The 15751-nt window shown below is 52.8% G+C and overlaps 3 protein-coding genes across 14 annotated transcripts; 2 read left to right on the forward strand and 1 right to left on the reverse strand.

Moving 5' to 3' along the window:
* The first annotated feature begins 381 nt into the window (after nucleotides 1-381).
* Nucleotides 382-3663, forward strand: ANAPC15 (anaphase promoting complex subunit 15). Of its 11 annotated transcripts, none has more exons than XM_006064715.3 (6): nucleotides 887-1188; nucleotides 1843-1922; nucleotides 2062-2191; nucleotides 2698-2757; nucleotides 3070-3207; nucleotides 3314-3663. In XM_006064715.3, exons 3-6 carry the CDS (start codon nucleotides 2072-2074, stop codon nucleotides 3371-3373), a joined length of 378 nt encoding a protein of 125 aa, XP_006064777.1. In that variant the 5' UTR covers nucleotides 887-1188; nucleotides 1843-1922; nucleotides 2062-2071; the 3' UTR covers nucleotides 3374-3663. The 11 variants fall into 11 exon arrangements, with proteins under 11 accessions (XP_044785347.1, XP_025122261.1, XP_044785346.1 ...); XM_006064713.3 differs by having other exon boundaries at nucleotides 1843-1892; XM_006064716.3 differs by having other exon boundaries at nucleotides 888-1188; nucleotides 2067-2191.
* Nucleotides 3664-3746: 83 nt separating this feature from the next.
* On the reverse strand, nucleotides 3747-9216 carry TOMT (transmembrane O-methyltransferase). 2 transcript variants are annotated; one of them, XM_006064710.3, is made up of 4 exons: nucleotides 8954-9216; nucleotides 6450-6724; nucleotides 5186-5382; nucleotides 3747-4713 (listed from the first exon to the last, which is right to left on the reverse strand). In XM_006064710.3, the coding sequence occupies exons 1-4, from the start codon at nucleotides 9214-9216 to the stop codon at nucleotides 4393-4395; spliced, it is 1056 nt and encodes a 351-aa protein (XP_006064772.1). In that variant the 3' UTR covers nucleotides 3747-4392. The 2 variants fall into 2 exon arrangements, with proteins under 2 accessions (XP_006064772.1, XP_025122251.1); XM_025266466.2 differs by lacking the exon at nucleotides 8954-9216 and adding an exon at nucleotides 7816-8947.
* Nucleotides 9118-15501, forward strand: LAMTOR1 (late endosomal/lysosomal adaptor, MAPK and MTOR activator 1). Its single transcript, XM_006064709.3, has 5 exons — nucleotides 9118-9256; nucleotides 13634-13779; nucleotides 14022-14099; nucleotides 14432-14558; nucleotides 14867-15501. Exons 1-5 carry the CDS (start codon nucleotides 9215-9217, stop codon nucleotides 14957-14959), a joined length of 486 nt encoding a protein of 161 aa, XP_006064771.1. The 5' UTR covers nucleotides 9118-9214; the 3' UTR covers nucleotides 14960-15501.
* The last annotated feature ends 250 nt before the right edge of the window (nucleotides 15502-15751 follow it).

Below are 15751 nucleotides of genomic sequence, written 5' to 3' on the forward strand. Positions count from 1 at the left end.
GCCTGGATTACAGAATATAATAGGGACCCAAATATTTCCGTTGAAGGCATACATAAATGAATGTATGCACCAAAACGGGAAACTGAAGGAGAGAAAGGACAGACAGGAACGGCGAGGGGTTAAAATCACCCAGCGATTCTGAGGTAGAAGTAGACTAATTTTCCTGGTACGCAGTACGACAAACAGTCCTAGAACTAACGCTGGTCGCCGCCAGCTATTTTTCAGCAGGGACTGGCCAGCAAATACGGCCTGAGGAGGGAGAGGCGGGGCTACACAGGACCGTTGGGGCAGGCCAGCCTAGAGAGATCGGTTGGCTGAAACTCAAGGCTGGGCCGACAGAGCTGGCGCGCCAAATTTCCATCCAGCACGTGACCGACGTATGGAACGTCACTTCCACTCTGGCGGGGCGGGAGCGGGAAACAAAAGAAGAGCAAACACGCATGCGTTTGGTGTGTCCCTGGTTCTGGCGGGCTCTTCCGGTCAGGCAGAAAGAAGTGCTTCCGGGTCGCCGCCGGCTGCCGCCTCTCGGCGCGGTAAGTACAGAAGCTAGGCTGCGGCTCCTGACTCCTCGTCCCTCCTTCCCTCCCTACCCCAGAGAAACCCCATTCTCCTGATCCGCCTCCTCAGGAGCTGCCTGCTCACACTCCCCTTAGCATTAAAGCGCTCCAACTCATTGGCCGTTTCCTCGAGAGTAAGCCCCACCCCGTCACACAAGACCCGTCACTCATTGGTACCACTTCCAGTCACTCAGCATTTCTTCCAGTTAATTGGCCTTACCCTGCCGCTCCTTTCGCGATTAGCGACCCTATAAGGGCAAATGCCTGTCCGAATCCCGCCCCTGCCTTCTTGTTGGTCAATTCCACGATTATAATAATAAGCAGAGAAGGGTGGTAGCTTTACGACGCTGGGTTGGTCTTTCGGAGCCGCGTTCTTTGGCCCTTCAGTACTTCTGCGGGGGGGGAGGGGTGTTATTGAACCTGTTAAACGCGCCGGGAAGCTGCGGTACACGGAAGGGCAGCAGCTAGCCCCGGATTGGTCAAATAAATTAGGGCAAGAACAGAATTAGACGTAGATCCTTTTCTCCTCATCTCTCGGGCCTGGCCTGGATCTACTACCCGCAAGCGTTCCCCCCAGTTTACCGTGTGACCTAGAGCCAGTCGTTGCCTGTTGCTGGGCCTCAGTTTCCCTGTGAGCTGAAAAGTTTTAATTCAGATTCTCTGGGACCTTCCTTGTCAGCTCCCTCAGCCGCTTAAGCCGAACTGAGTTTATGTATTCTCTCACGTTAGTTCATCTATTCAGTCTTTCATTTACTTATTTACTCATGCCTTTAGAATGTTTTACTGAGCCATACTTGCACGTGGTAACACCTCCCTTCCCTGCCCCCCAGTTTGGCTGTGGTTCATTATAGAGATGGTTCGTGTCCTAAATTTCTGACACTGGGTACGTATGGGGTGGGGCAGCATGGAGGAGCAGAAAGTAAGTCTGGTGTTTGGAGCGGGTAGAGGTAGTTTCAGTAGAGTCTTTCCATCTTTAATTTTGTTGAATTTTGTAATGCCAGTCTGCATTCTGGTTTCCTCTCTCCACATTTGGCTTCCATTCTCTTCCCTCCTTGAACAGCTTACAAACAGCTTTACTTATCCATAAAGTAAATTACTGATTGTTATAATAATGGTGAAGTGAAGTCGCTTAGTCGTGTCCGACTCATTGCGACCCCACGGACTGTAGCCCTGCAGGCTCCTTGGTCCGTGGGATTTTCCAGGCATGAATACTGGAGTGGGTTGCTATTTCCTTCTCCAAGAATAATGGTGAGGGTGGTATAATTGTTATTGTCTCATTTTACAGACGAGGAAACAGGCTCAGAGGTTAAGTGACTTGGCCAAGGTCAAAAGCTAGTAAGTGGTGGAGCCAGGACTCAAACCCAGGTCTGTCTGATTCCCACAGGGAAGGGGTGCGTCTCTGCTACCGTCCACTCCACCCAATCCCCAAGTCAAAATGTAAGCAAATAAAATCTAAAACCACACACATCTAAGACAGCTGGATTCACCTGACCCTTTCCCTCAGTCTAGGAGCCATGTCCACCTTGTTCCCCTCACTCTTCCCCCGTGTGACTGAGACACTGTGGTTTAATCTGGATCGACCCTGTGTGGAGGAGACAGAGCTGCAGCAGCAAGAACAGCAGCATCAGGCCTGGGTGAGTGAGAACCTAGCACAGCAGGGGAGCTTCAGTCAGGCTCCCCATCCCCCTTCACTGGCCTTAACCTGGCCCTACTCTGCAGATCTGCCCTGGGGGAGGTTTTTGTCCTGAGCTGGGGGCCTAGGTTCTCACCTTTTACCCTAATCTGCTGAGGACTGTGGGCCCTCTAGGCCAGATCAGAGCTCAGGCTCTTTTCCCTACAACACAGGAAGTATTTTTTGACTGTCTATTGAGGACCTTGCAGATGTCATGTTCTAGGCTGGTAGTGTCACTTCATCCTTACCATAATCTTATAAGGAAACCAAAGACCAGAGAGTTTACACAGCTAGATCAAATTCATAATTAAGTGGCAGATGACAGGAAAGAGACTGAATCTTCCTGAGAGTCGGAGGAAGCTTCTCCTCCACACTTGGGGGTCTTCTTGGGGGCAGGGCAGGTGAGTGCCAGGCCTTTGACTGCCCTGCTTGGGCCCCAGCCTTGCTCTCCTCCCTGTTTGGCCACAGCTCCAGAGCATTGCAGAAAAAGACAACAACCTGGTACCTATTGGCAAGCCGGCCTCAGAGGTGAGTGGCTCCAGCAGGTGGGGCCTATGTGGGGCTCAGGTGGATGGAAGCTCTGCTCTAATTCTGAAGGTCTGACCTCTGACTCCAGAGTAGGTGTGGTCCTCAACTTTGGTGGAGACCAGAAAGAGGTGAGAGAGAGGGTGGGTAGTGGACTCAGCACTAAGGTCGTGCACCAACCAGCTAGACTCAAGTGGGACAGGATCAGGGAGTGGAGCTCCTTCATTGGCCCCAGAGCGAAGCTCCAAGTGGGCCAGTCCTTGAAGTGGCCCAGGCAGACCTATGGAACCTCCAAGCTCTTCCCTGCCTCACCAGCACTATGACGACGAGGAAGAGGAAGATGAAGATGACGACGAGGACAGTGAAGAGGACTCAGAGGATGACGAGGACATGCAGGACATGGATGAGATGAATGACTATAATGAGTCACCTGATGACGGAGAGGTCAATGAGGTAGGCAGGAGTGTAGCCAAGGGTACGAAACCCTGGATCCTGCCAGGGGCAGGATCTGGGACTGGGGCTGGCTGGGTGGCTGAGGCCCCTCCCCACCCACACCCAGCCTCCTCTGCAGGTGGACATGGAAGGCAACGAACAGGATCAGGACCAGTGGATGATCTAGGTAGACAAGAAAGGGTGGTCTCAAGAAAGGGGGTCCAAGGACGGCCCTGGACCCCCTGCAGAACCAGCTGATCACCCACCCCCATGCCCCACCCCAGTGCCTGAATCCTCATCCTTGGGCACTTCCTCAGCTGCTGCCAGGACCTGATCTTCTTGGTCCCTCCCAGGCCATCAGTCTGCCCTTGAATCCCCAGGGCCTAAGCCCAGCCCCCTCCCTTCTAGCCAGCACGTCACCCATTGTTTGTCAGATCTAGTTTTTTCTAACTTTCTTTAATAAAGACACAGAACTGATTTTTTTTTTTCCCATGTCTACTCCCTATTTCTTGGTGGAACCTACAGGAGTCCAGCATCTTTTCTTGAGCTTCGGGGAAAGGGTTTTCAAGGGACTTCAGGCAGATCTACTTGGCCGTGTGGGCTGGGGCTGCTGCTGCTAAGTTGCTTCAGTCGTGTCGTGGGCTGGGGCTAGGGAAGGCCATAGTAGCCCTGGCTGTCATCTGAGGCTCCACTGCCATTTCCTCTGGCCCAGCTTGCACCCAGCCATTCTTGCGAGGCCTCTAACTTAGTGTTTAGTGTTTTCCTTTGATTCCACCCGAAACAGAATGGAGTTGGGGAGAGTCGGGGGCAGGTTCTCTGAGGCCCAGAACTGAGAGGCCCCTGGAACTCTCCTAGTCAACTTCCTTGGTGTTAGAAGAGATTAAATCTCAAAACAGGGCAGAGACTCCCATGGAGTAACCCAGCAAGTCAGTGACAGGGCTGGGTTGGGAGCTCAAGTTTCTTGCCTGTCAGTCCACAACTCTAGACTGGAAGGAGAGGAACCAATGGAATCAAACAGCCTGACAGAACTTGAGGCCTCAGGTTAGCGTGGAGCCAGAGTGGGACAGAGGTGGGAGGAGAGCCCCTCTAGCCCTGAGCCCAGCATATGTCAATCCACAAGCAGGGAATGGAGGGGAGGGGATATTCTGAGGTCCGTGCTTGGGGAGGGGTGGGGGGAGGCAGCAGTAAGTACCCCTGCACCTGGACTCAGCCAGGCCCTGCATAGGTGAGCTGGGCTATGCCATCCTTGATGGCAGGGAAGTCAGGGAGGCCAGTGTGGTGGAGGTGGCAACGGTAGCGGCCACAACTCTTGGCATACTGCAGGAAGCGGGGTGCGCCAGGGAAGAGCACATGGTCAGCTAACACAGTGGCACCAGCTGGCAGCAGGGCATGGCCTTCCAGAAGCTGCAGGTCTCGCAGGTAACATCGGGGCCGGTGTGCCAGGAGCACCAGGTCAGCCCGATTCAGCTGGTATTGGGTTCTTAGGCGTGGGATCACCTCCTCTGATCTCCCCACGATGAGCTCCACCTGTCGGGGGAGACAGTGGAGGTGAGGTTGGGAGGGACAACTGTTCTCCCACACCAGACCCCACTGGCATTTGGCTTATTTTGTGCCAGGCCCTGGCCAAGGTCCCCATGTGTGTTCTCATATTTCCTCTGGCTTCAGAACAAGAAATCAGAACCAGAATTGTGATTTCCATTTTACCACTGAAGAAGCTGAGGTTCACAGGACAAGTGCTTTGCCCAGGATCACATAACTAACAAGAGGCAGACTAAGGTTTGAACCCAAATGGGTTCCAGAGACTTTCCTCTTAACTGCTTCTTTGTCATCCAGCAGCAAATATGTGCCAGTGACTTGGAAGAGAAAGACAGTTCCTCTCCAAGGTCATAGTTCCTAAGAGGAGCTGTTTCTTTCTCCTAAGTGGGAGACAGGGGAGGCTGACTAGTGTAAGGCCAAGGGTGGTAGGAAAGAGATCAGGGGTGGGGAGGTGGGGCCTGACCGTGTGCTCGTCAAAGCCAGCCAGGCGGATGAGTTTTTCAGCCACTGCTGCCGTGCGTGGATCCTGCTCCACGGTGAGAAGGCGACCCCCAGGGGGCAAAGCACGGGCAATAAGCAGTGTGGAGTACCCGCAGTAGGTGCCCAGCTCCAGTGCACTGGCAGGGGCCTTCTCCTCCACCAGCCGCATCAGGATCTGACCTGTGGGAGGAAGTGGCTATTGCAGCAGACATGGGAGATGATGCAGGGGGCCTCATAGAAAGGGGTCTCAAATGCCCACTTTCCTCACTGCAGCCCCCAACTGGCTAGAATCTCATTTCTTTTTTGGGTTATAGTCCTAGTAGCTCCATTGGTCTCCCTGCCTCCTTCACACCAGCCACTAGGAATCTTTCTAACAAATCTGACCCTATTGCTTCCTATTGTTTCCTATGATCCTAAAGGCCTTTGGGATTGAACATGGGATCCTCAGCCTGACATTCAGAACTTTCTTAGACCTGATCCTGTCCTTCCTTTCTGGTTTCAGCTCTCAATTCTTCCCACCACAACAGTCCTGAACAACTGCGCCCAGAGTCAACCATGCTGGCTCATTCCTTCATGCCACATTCAGATACACGGCTGGCTTTGTCCTGCTCCACCTCTATCCTCAACTACCTGGCCAACTCGAAAGCAATCACTCTAGGCTCAGATCAAATGTTGCTTTCTCCGGGAGGGCCCAGGTGGAAAGCACCACCAAAATCCTAAGAGATCTTTGTTAGACCTTCCAGTTTCATTCTCCCTTGTTTTGTTCATTGAAATATCTTTCTAACCATTGAGTTGGATGAATCTCTTAAATAAGACTCCAAAACACATGTGCTGGGAGGTGGGATTCAGACAAATCCAAGCAGACAGCTACCCTGAATAGGATGGGGGAGCCTCCATGGTGGGGGAGAATTACAGACCCATAATTACAAGGTTATGGATTATGTGCTGAGATGTTTATTCCCTGTATTATGCCCCCTTTGAGGCCAGCCTTTGTGGCTGATTCATCCTTGTGGCTTCTACCTCTTTCTTCCCCAGCACTTAGCACATGCCTGATACAAAACAGGTGGTAAATTTTACTGGACGAATAAGTAATTTTACCCAGCTCCCTGCTTTGCAGAGGAGAAAAAAAGAGACCCATTGAAGATCAAGAATCTGCTCAAGTCACCCAGTAAGACAATAGCAGATTGCAGATCTTCCTTCACCATCTTGGAGGTGCTTCCTGGAGCAGAAGGCTAGGGAACACTGACCTTTGGCAGGCCCCATGTGGCTCAGGTACTCGCAGTGGCTGCTCCAGTGGTCCAGAGTGGTGAGGATGTGACCAGGGTCCCCAGGCAGGGCGTGGGTGAGCACGTAGCTGAAGGCCCGCTCCTCCATCCGCAGCCCTGACAGGCAATCTCGGAGGCTCCGGAGCAAGACTGTGCGAACCAGGAGTCGGAAGTAATGCCGGTACCTCACCAACAATGTCACTACCAGGGGCAGGAAGGCCAGCGCGATGGCAGGGGACATGGTCCCTACCTGGGCCCTGGGGTGGAGGAAGGGAGGGAAACCACACATGTCATTTGCCTGTCATTTGTGCAGCCCTTACTAGTGGCAATTATCCCCGTATTTTACACACCATGGCTCAGAAAGGCTAAGTCCGTTGTCCAGAGTCACACAGAACAACTAGGATTTGAATCCAAGCTGGTCTGATTCCAAGCCCACACACTTTCAAGGACTCCATGCCACCTAAGTTCAGCACCCAATCCCAAACCATCTCTTCCCGCTTCTGGACCCTGGTATACCTTCACCTTGTTCCCTTCATCAGTTTTGTATCATCTCTGTAGTCTCCCTTTTCAGGACCCCTTTCACCAGTTCCTGCCTGAGTTCTCCTCCCACCTTACCCAGTGCCTGCTTGGTCTCTGACCCATTACTGTGTAGCAAAATAGCACAACTCTGTAGTCAGGAGCTTCTTCACTGTCACTGCTCTGCGTCAGTAAAAGGCCATCAAAATACTCCATAGTGTGTTAGGATGAGATATCCTTACCACCACAGAACTCTCCCTCTGTCAGCATTTCCCTGGAAGGTGAGAATGGTCCTTGATTGGCATATTTATTCTCCAGTTCTGTCTCCCCTCTCCTGCACTCCCCTCCTCTGTCCTCTCTCAGAATTCCCTTCACAGTCACATAGACACACAGCACACACTTTCCCCTAACTCAGCCTCTTTTCTCTACATCCCAAGACACCCACCCCACTATCCCCATGGACCCTGTCTTCTCCTGTGCCCTGGACCTTTACCCTTTTGAGGCCACTGGTGGTAGTTGGAGGGGGGAGGACTAAAAAGCATGTATGAATGGGGTTAATAGGTAGGTGAAGTGAAGTGAAAGTTGCTCAGTCGTGTCCGACTCTGCGACCCCATGGACCATACAGTCCATAGAATTCTCCAGGCCAGAATACTGGAGTGGGTAGCCTTTCCCTTCTCCAGGTTATCTTCCCAATCCAGGGATCGAACCCAGGTCTCCTGCATTGCAGGCAGATTCTTTACCAGCTGAGTCACGAGGGAAGCCCATAGGTAGGTGGGTGATGGTGAATCTGAACTGGTGTGCTTGGGAACCCACATTCCAGGGCCCTGCTTACCTGGGCTGCAGGCTCCTGCTTGGGAAGATCAGAGCATAGGACAGAAGGGGGAGTCCTTGGGGTGAGGAAGAACCCTAAGGCAGGCTGGACTTGCTCTCAATTATTGATGCTGAGGCTGCTGTTGTTACCTGAGACCTGCGGTTCAAGTTGCCAGCCCCAGAATGTGCTGCAGCTGCCTCCTACCCTTCAGGATCCCTCAAAGAACTTATAGAACTCCAGGACCTTGATTTGAGGGATAACAGAAGTACTTGGTTTGGTGACATTTCCTCCAACCCCTTGATCCAAGACATGGGTTATGGTGTGAGCCAAGGTGATGGGGAGGTTGTAATTTATTAATTCCAAATTCTAAGCCAGTGCTCAGGATCGAGTCACAGATTAGAGTCAGATCCTGTCCCTGTCCCCAGGAACTTCACCTTTGGTAGAAGAAACTGATACAGGGACAGAGAATACAATATAACGTGATCACTAGAATGCATGCTCCATGAACACCGGGACTTTTGGCAAGCAGACCAGGTTGGGGAGACAGACAGTGTGTCAGCCCATGGGTGCAAAGACCAGAACGTCAATCAGGAAACTTCCTAAGTATTTCCCTGCGGTTGGAAAGGCAGAATCTACAAGATCTTGCACGACAGTCTTGGACTTGTGTTCAGAGTCCAAGGGAAGATGTGTGATGGTTCTAACAGCACTGACTCTGAGCTCTGTGTGTTAGATTACTCTGCTGTAAAAAGGCAGGATTTAAAAGAAATGCCTCAGGCCAAAGAAATCAGCGAGGTGGCCTCTACCTCCTCCACCACGATTGAGCGCCACTCTGCTTCATTTTGTGAAGATATAAAGTCCCTTCTTCCACTCTCAGAGCCCTACTCCAGGTTGGGTGCCACACCCGCTGTGTGAGCCCGGGCCTGGTGCCAGCCAACTAGGCCTGTGGGTGTGTACCCACACTGCGCTCTTGGAGCGTAGGGCCTGGCTTCCACTTGCCCTTCTAATGTCATTCAGGAGAGTATTTCATGACCGCAACTGGTATAAATTCATTATAGCCTAGTAGCCTCGGGAACTCATACACTTCACACGAGGACCTTTACACCCCGCAGTGGACGTCTCCAGCTGAGACCAGCAAAAGCTTAAGTCATGTGATCCACACCTCCCTTTCCTTGCGTCACGTGTCTGACGGCTCGTCACGCAGGGTGTGCCTTCCCATTGGTTGGCTGTGATCACGCGGTAGGGGTGGGGCCGGAAGCTTGGGTTCTGGCGGCAGCCACGGCAGCGAAGCCGCTCCGGGAAGGCGTAGGCACGGGGGCGGTGGTTACTTGCTGGATCCTGGTGCCGGTCATGTGACCGGAAGGGCTCGTGACGGACGCCGTCCCTCCTCGGCGCGGCCTGAGTGCCCGGCCCGACCCCCGCCATGGGGTGCTGCTATAGCAGCGAGAACGAGGACTCGGACCAGGTGCGGCCGCCGCGGGCGGGGCTCGGGAATGAGGGCTGAGATCCTGGGGCATGGGGCCCAGAGAAAAGTGCAGAAGAGGGTCACCTGGACTGCAGGACTTACTGAGTACGGAGGCCCGGAGGGGACAGATTACAGAGGAGACGCCGGGCCGGGCTCCTATTCCTTTTAAAGCCCGAGTTCTTTCTGCACACCCCCCACGTTAAGATGTGCAGGCAACCGCTTGTCCCGCTCGCTCCTTCCCCTTCTCCTACTTTCAGACGTTTACAACTTAAAGGGTCCTCAGCCTCCGTCTCTGGGAAGCACTCCCTTCCCAGCTTCTTGTGCCTTCTCTGTGCTTGTGTTAGTGGGCTTTGTGAATCCATTGTAGAGGTGGGTAAGCTGAGGCTCTTGAATTGCCCCGATATGAATCAGGAATCTGTGTATACTCTGAATCCTTGGGGTTGAAGAAGGAAGGTCACTGCTGGTTTGGAGTCAGGGAAGGCCTCTGGAAGATGGTGTCATTTGAGCTGATCAGTGAAGGATTTAACAGACACAGTGAGGGCATTGAGACGGTGGGAATTTGGAAGGCAACAAAACGGGTTTAGCTTTGGCTAGATTGCGGGGAAAGAGAGGTGGGATGGGAGCTCACTTTGGCCTGCCTCAATGCAGTCCCTGCCTGGGGCCTGAGGGCTCCTGTACCTAGAGGGGTGTTCTGGGTATTCGGCTGTAGATCTGATTCCTTGGCAGAAAGGGTTAGGCTGGGGCGGCCTGTACAGTTTTAAATTCTGCCTCTTCCCCTTGGTGTATTCTCACTTCTTGCTACACTTTAATCCCTGCCCTGCCTGCCTAACCTTTTTGAGGAGGGCAAGACCTTTTCAAGATGAAGTCCCAAGTCTCACTTGCTGTCTTGGTTGCCACTGAGCCTGGATTCTATATTTCAAAACATATTGACAGGAAAACTGTAGAAAGATTTCAACAAGTAGTTCACAGTCTAGAGAAGTAGATGGTCACAGAAATGGATTATGTCACTGGTATAGGGGAAGTAGGTCTTTCCTCAGTGACTCACATGAATCTATTTTGGGTCAAAGACTTAAACTTGGGAAAAGTCATTTGTATGGGAGGCATGGGTGGCCCCTGGATCTTACTGTCTCCACACACCCAGTGAACATATATTCATATTTCTGTGCCTTATGTTAGGCGTGCCATCCAGGCAATACTTCACTTCCGGTTAGAAATTGGAGACAATATCTGTTTCTACTGGGAAAGCTATGGCCTAATGAGAAATTGTCCCATAAAGTATAATAATGCACTCTTGCACAGAATGAGTCAAGGGTTAACTTTTTGTGAGAAAGGATACCAGCTTTTGGAATTTCTCATTGGAATTTCTACTGTCCTGAATCTACACCTTCCCCTTGATGGACTTTCACTTCTGGTCCTAGCTCCCAGAGATGGTGCTTGATCAGTCCTGGGTGATTTTTTTTTTTTTTTTTTTTGGACTGTGGACCATCTTTAAATTCTTTATTAAACTTGTTACTGTATTGCTTCTGTTTTATGTTTTGGCTTTTTGACCAAAAGGCATGTGGGATTTTAGCTCCCTGACCAGAGATTGAACCTCCTCCCCCTGGAAGGCAAAGTCTTAACCCTGGACTGCCAGGAAAATCCCTGTCCTGGGTGATTTGAGGCCTCAGGTGGAGAAGGTCTGCTTTCCTAGTCTATAAGCCATAACCATTCACTGTCCACTCTCTCAGGTCTTGGGCAGGCCTCTCTCCCATTCTCACATTGGACTCTTTGTTATAATAATAAAAAGAAATGTACATTATGTTACAGTTTTCAAAGATCTTTTACAGTTATTTTGCTTGACTCTTGTCCAACATCTGTCATATAGGTTCTAGTTATGTCTATTTAAAGGTGAAGAAAAAGTTGAGAGAGGCTAAGTGATATAGCCAAGCTTATAAAACAGAGGGCTTCCCAGGTGGCACAGTGGTAACGAATCCACCTGCCGTTGCAGGAGACGCAAGAAATGCAGGTTCAATCCCTGGGTCAGGAAGATCCCCTGGGGTAGGCAATGGCAACCCACTCCAGTATTCTTGCCTGGAAAATTCCATGGACAGAAGAGCCTGGTGGGCTACAGTCCATGGGGGTCTCAAGAGTCAAACATGACTGAACGATTGAGGAGACACACACATGCACACACAAAACTGAGAAGTGCGACAAGCACGGTGTTCTGCTGCCAAGGCCTGTCTTTATCCATTGTGCTAAGCAGTGTCTTCTGGCTGTGCCCACAGATCAGGTGGCCAGTCATAGGCAGACCACATACATGTCTGTGAAGAGAAGATGGTGAAACTCCTCCCAGGTTGACATTGACTTTAGTACAAATCTTGGTGTGAAAAACCCTCCCTCATGTTCCATTCACCCTTTTGGGGGTGGGGGCGATGTTATTTGTCCACTCTAATGGTGGTAGCATGGCCTCTTCAACGAGTTTAGGGCCCAGGAAAACAATCTTGTTCTTTTTCTTTTGTTTGGCCATGCTGGGTCTTCACTGCTGTGAGGGCTTTTCTCTAGTTGTGGCGAGCAGCACCTAAGTTGCGGTGTGTGGGCTTTTCGTTGTGGTGGCTTCTCTTGTTGGAGAGCACTGGCTCTAGGGCATGCCAACTTCAGTAGTTACAGCACTTGGGCTCAGTAGTTGCACAGAGCCCTCCTGGGCTCTAGAGCACAGGCTCAGTAGTTGTGGCACACAGGCTTGGTTGCTCTGTGGCAAGTGGGATCCTCCCAGATCAGGGATCGAACCTGTCTCTCCTGCGTTGATAGGTGGATTCTTTACCACTGAAACCCCAAACAGCCTTGTTCTTAAAGGACCCCGGATAGGGGAGAAGTGGCCTTGTCCTGCAGGAGCATCTGTCTGAAGTGTGGCTGGGGAAAAGATGGACATATAGAAAGCAACTCAGGCTTTATTATGGAGCCAACTTTCCTTAGAGATAGTTTAATCTTTGGCACACATTTTGTCTTTCAAGTTCTTTAATACTTAGTCTGTGTTTTAGGTGGGTCGGGGTGTCTAAAGGAGTTGGGAGCTGATGAGGCAGGAGCCTAGAGCTTCTGTCTCACGCTGTTGGGAACGAAGGACGTGGGCAGCCTAGGCTTGAGAAAGAAGAGGAATGTCAAAGGACTGACCTTGCCTAGGGTGGGGCAGGAGGAAGTGTGCTCTGTAAGGAGAGCTGAGGAGCTGTTGGCAGGGGAGCTGGGAGCCTGCAAGCGTGAAAGACTGTAATAGGAACTGAGATGGGCCTGGAATGGAGCACTAAGAAGTCCGGTGGTCTGGCACTGAAGGCCGGTGAGTCACCTCTAGCCAGGATGGCCCCTTGTCCCTGGCATCATCCTGGGTACCCTTGTTCTTTATGCTTTGGATACCCAGCATGATGGCTTATCCATTTTGCAGCTGACACAAAGCCAGCAGGGATTTACAGCTGATGGGCCCAAGGCAGGGTTGTATTCAAAAAGATTGCAGTAGATTAGATCAAGGGACTAAAACAAGATGAGGAGAAATAACACGTAGCATTATATAGGACCAGGGAGACTTGGTTTGGTCTCAGGTCAGTTCAGGGGTTGTGGTGATTGGCACGGGCTGGCAGAAACAGGACTGCTGACGCTAAGGAAGCCACGTTCACAAAGGTGTGGCTTGGCGAGGGCGGGAGCAGCTCCATGTTCAGGGGAAGGTACTCTGGGAGCACCGAGTTAGGTTCTGGGAATCCCACGCAAAGAGGAAAGGATAGTGAATGCCTGAGAGTAGAAGGGGCCTACCCTCAGGAAGGGACCCTTGGACAGCAGGACCCAGAGCCTGCAGCCGGGACTCCTGAGATAATACGAGGAATGGCCATCGAGAGGATGAGCTTGCTTTCCCTTGGCGCCCAAGGCCTTGTCTGGCCTCACAGGGCCTCTGGGAGCAGAGAGTCTGACCAGGGAGGATCTGGTCTCGGGGATCAGAAGGGCCATACTCAGGCTCCTGACTTGTATCAGTGTGCCCTCTAGACCCCACTGTTGGTATTTTCCACCTTCTCTGGCTTCCAGCCTCCAATATCCTTTCTCTACCAGGTGCTAGACTATTTCCTGCAGCTGCAAGGCTGTGACTAAATACCTGCGTTGTGCCTCTGTCCATCTTTTCAGGGCCTCTAGGACTGCTTGGTTCCACTTTAGCTCATCCTAGACTACCACCAGCCTAGCTCCCAAAGGCAAGCAGGATCTTGGTCCTGGAGCAAACGCTTCTGTACAGTTGGGCACTTGGGATGTTCCTAATAGAAATATTTTTGGTGCTTAAAGGTCAGAGCTGGGCTAAGAGGAGAGCCCAATACAGGTGGGTTGGACTAGGGGCCTCGGGGCCGATGTCTCCCCTGTGGTCTCTCCTAGGACCGAGAGGAGCGGAAGCTGCTGCTGGACCCTAGCAGCCCACCCACCAAAGCCCTCAATGGAGCCGAGCCCAACTATCACAGCCTGCCCTCTGCTCGCACTGATGAGCAGGCGCTGCTCTCCTCCATCCTCGCCAAGACAGCCAGGTGGGCATCACAGGACCGGGCCTGGGACAGCGCTCCTCCATCCATGTTAAAGACTGGGATGGGGGGCCAGACCCAGGATGCAGGGGACAGGTCAGTGGGAAGAGGCACTCCTGGGCCCAGTTGTGCTCCCGTGGGCAGGCAAGGACACGATTGTCAGATAGGCCTGGAGTTGTCACCTGGCAGGGAGTCTGTTCAGCCCTCTCGGAAGCACTTCTCACGTGCTCTCTCTTCTCTCCCCGAAGCAACATCATTGATGTGTCTGCTGCAGACTCCCAGGGCATGGAGCAGCACGAGTACATGGACCGGGCTCGGCAGTACAGGTGAGCTCCCGGCCGCTTGGAGCCTGAGGCCGCTGGGCCCTCCCTCCACCTCCCTCTGCTCCAGCTGTGGAGCCTGGGCCAGGCTCCTGGTCTGGGTGTGGCCCAGGAGGGTGGCCACAAATCACTCGGGTGCCTCAGTCGATGTTCATGTTCAGCTTGCCCCGTGACCTCCAGGGTGTGGAGAGCAAAGGAGGTGGGCCTGGAGAGGCTTTGCGGCGAGCTAAGGCCTCCTCACCTGCTTCTCTGGTCTGAGGGATGAGGCCTGCCTGGGCTGGTTGGGCCAATTACTGTGGCCTGACTGCCTGTCCCCACACCCACCTCCCCTCCGCCAGCACCCGTTTGGCTGTGCTGAGCAGCAGCCTGACCCATTGGAAGAAGCTGCCGCCGCTGCCGTCTCTCACCAGCCAGCCCCATCAAGTGCTGGCCAGCGAGCCCGTCCCCTTCTCCGACTTGCAGCAGGTGAGCCACCCCGAGCCCCACCCTCTCCGCCTCTGAGGAGGTGGAGGAGTAGAGGGAGGGAACCCGGTAGCCTGTGGGCCCTTCTGTCTCCCACCTCACTGTTTTTCTCTCCTCCCCATGCCCTCTTTCAGCCTTCATTCTTTTTCTACTCTGTTCTTTCTGCCCGCCTTTCCCATCCGTGCCTTTCTCTTTGGCTCCCCGTCCCCCATCATTCCCTCCTCTCTGACCATCCAATCCCCCTCTCCCACTCCACATCTCCCTTCTCACTCCTCTGTTTCTATTTCTCTCTCCCCGTCCCCCTGTCCCAGGTCTCCAGGATAGCTGCTTACGCCTATAGTGCACTTTCTCAGATCCGTGTGGACGCAAAAGAGGAGCTGGTTGTACAGTTCGGGATCCCGTGAAGAGAGGGGGGGGTCCCTGGACAGCTCTTCTTCTCCTCTCTTCGCTCCGTCTCCACCCTGCCTCCCCTGGCCCCCAGCCACACTGCGGCTTATACAGTATCCTAACCTGCTACTAATCACAGAAGAAAGTGGAGGAGGAGGAGAAGAGTGAGGCGAGAAGCCTGAGCAAGTGAGGATGCAGCAAGGGAGGGTAGAACCATTTGGGACTGGCCTTTGAAGCTCTGGCCAGGGGTGGGGTAGGGGTCACAGGGACAAGGCCCGGTAGCTCTCACCCGTCATTGGGAAGGTGGAGGTGCCAGTGTGGGGGTGGTCACTAGGGGGCCTGTTAGGGCCCCCTGCCCACCCTTTCTTGGCTCACTCCTGTCCCCCGTCCCTGATTTGGTGCTCACGTGCACCTCACGAGGGCTTGTGACCAGGGTCTGGATGAGCTTGAATTTGAACGAGTTGAGTTTGTATTTCTAGCACCCTGGGTTTTTACATGTTTGGGGTTTTTTGGTTTTGTTTTGGTTTGTCATCCTCGATAAAGGACATGTATCCATCTGTGTGTTGGTTCCCGCCCCTCTGTCCTGCCCACCACCCTCCTTACTTGTGGCTACTCCAATCTGTGAGCGGCATGATGGACGAGGGGGAGGGGGTATCTTCTACGGGCACTAAATGGAATCCAGGAGATTTCCAGGTCTTAGCTGAGACTTGACCCGTGCTAACCTCAGATTGGATAAGACTGTGCTTGTCCCTTCTCCAGCGATGGGAACACTATCAAAGCTGAACAGGCTGAACTCTGAGGCAGCCATC

The sequence above is a fragment of the Bubalus bubalis genome, chromosome 16, assembly GCF_019923935.1.
Source record: "Bubalus bubalis isolate 160015118507 breed Murrah chromosome 16, NDDB_SH_1, whole genome shotgun sequence".
NCBI lineage: Eukaryota > Metazoa > Chordata > Mammalia > Artiodactyla > Bovidae > Bubalus > Bubalus bubalis.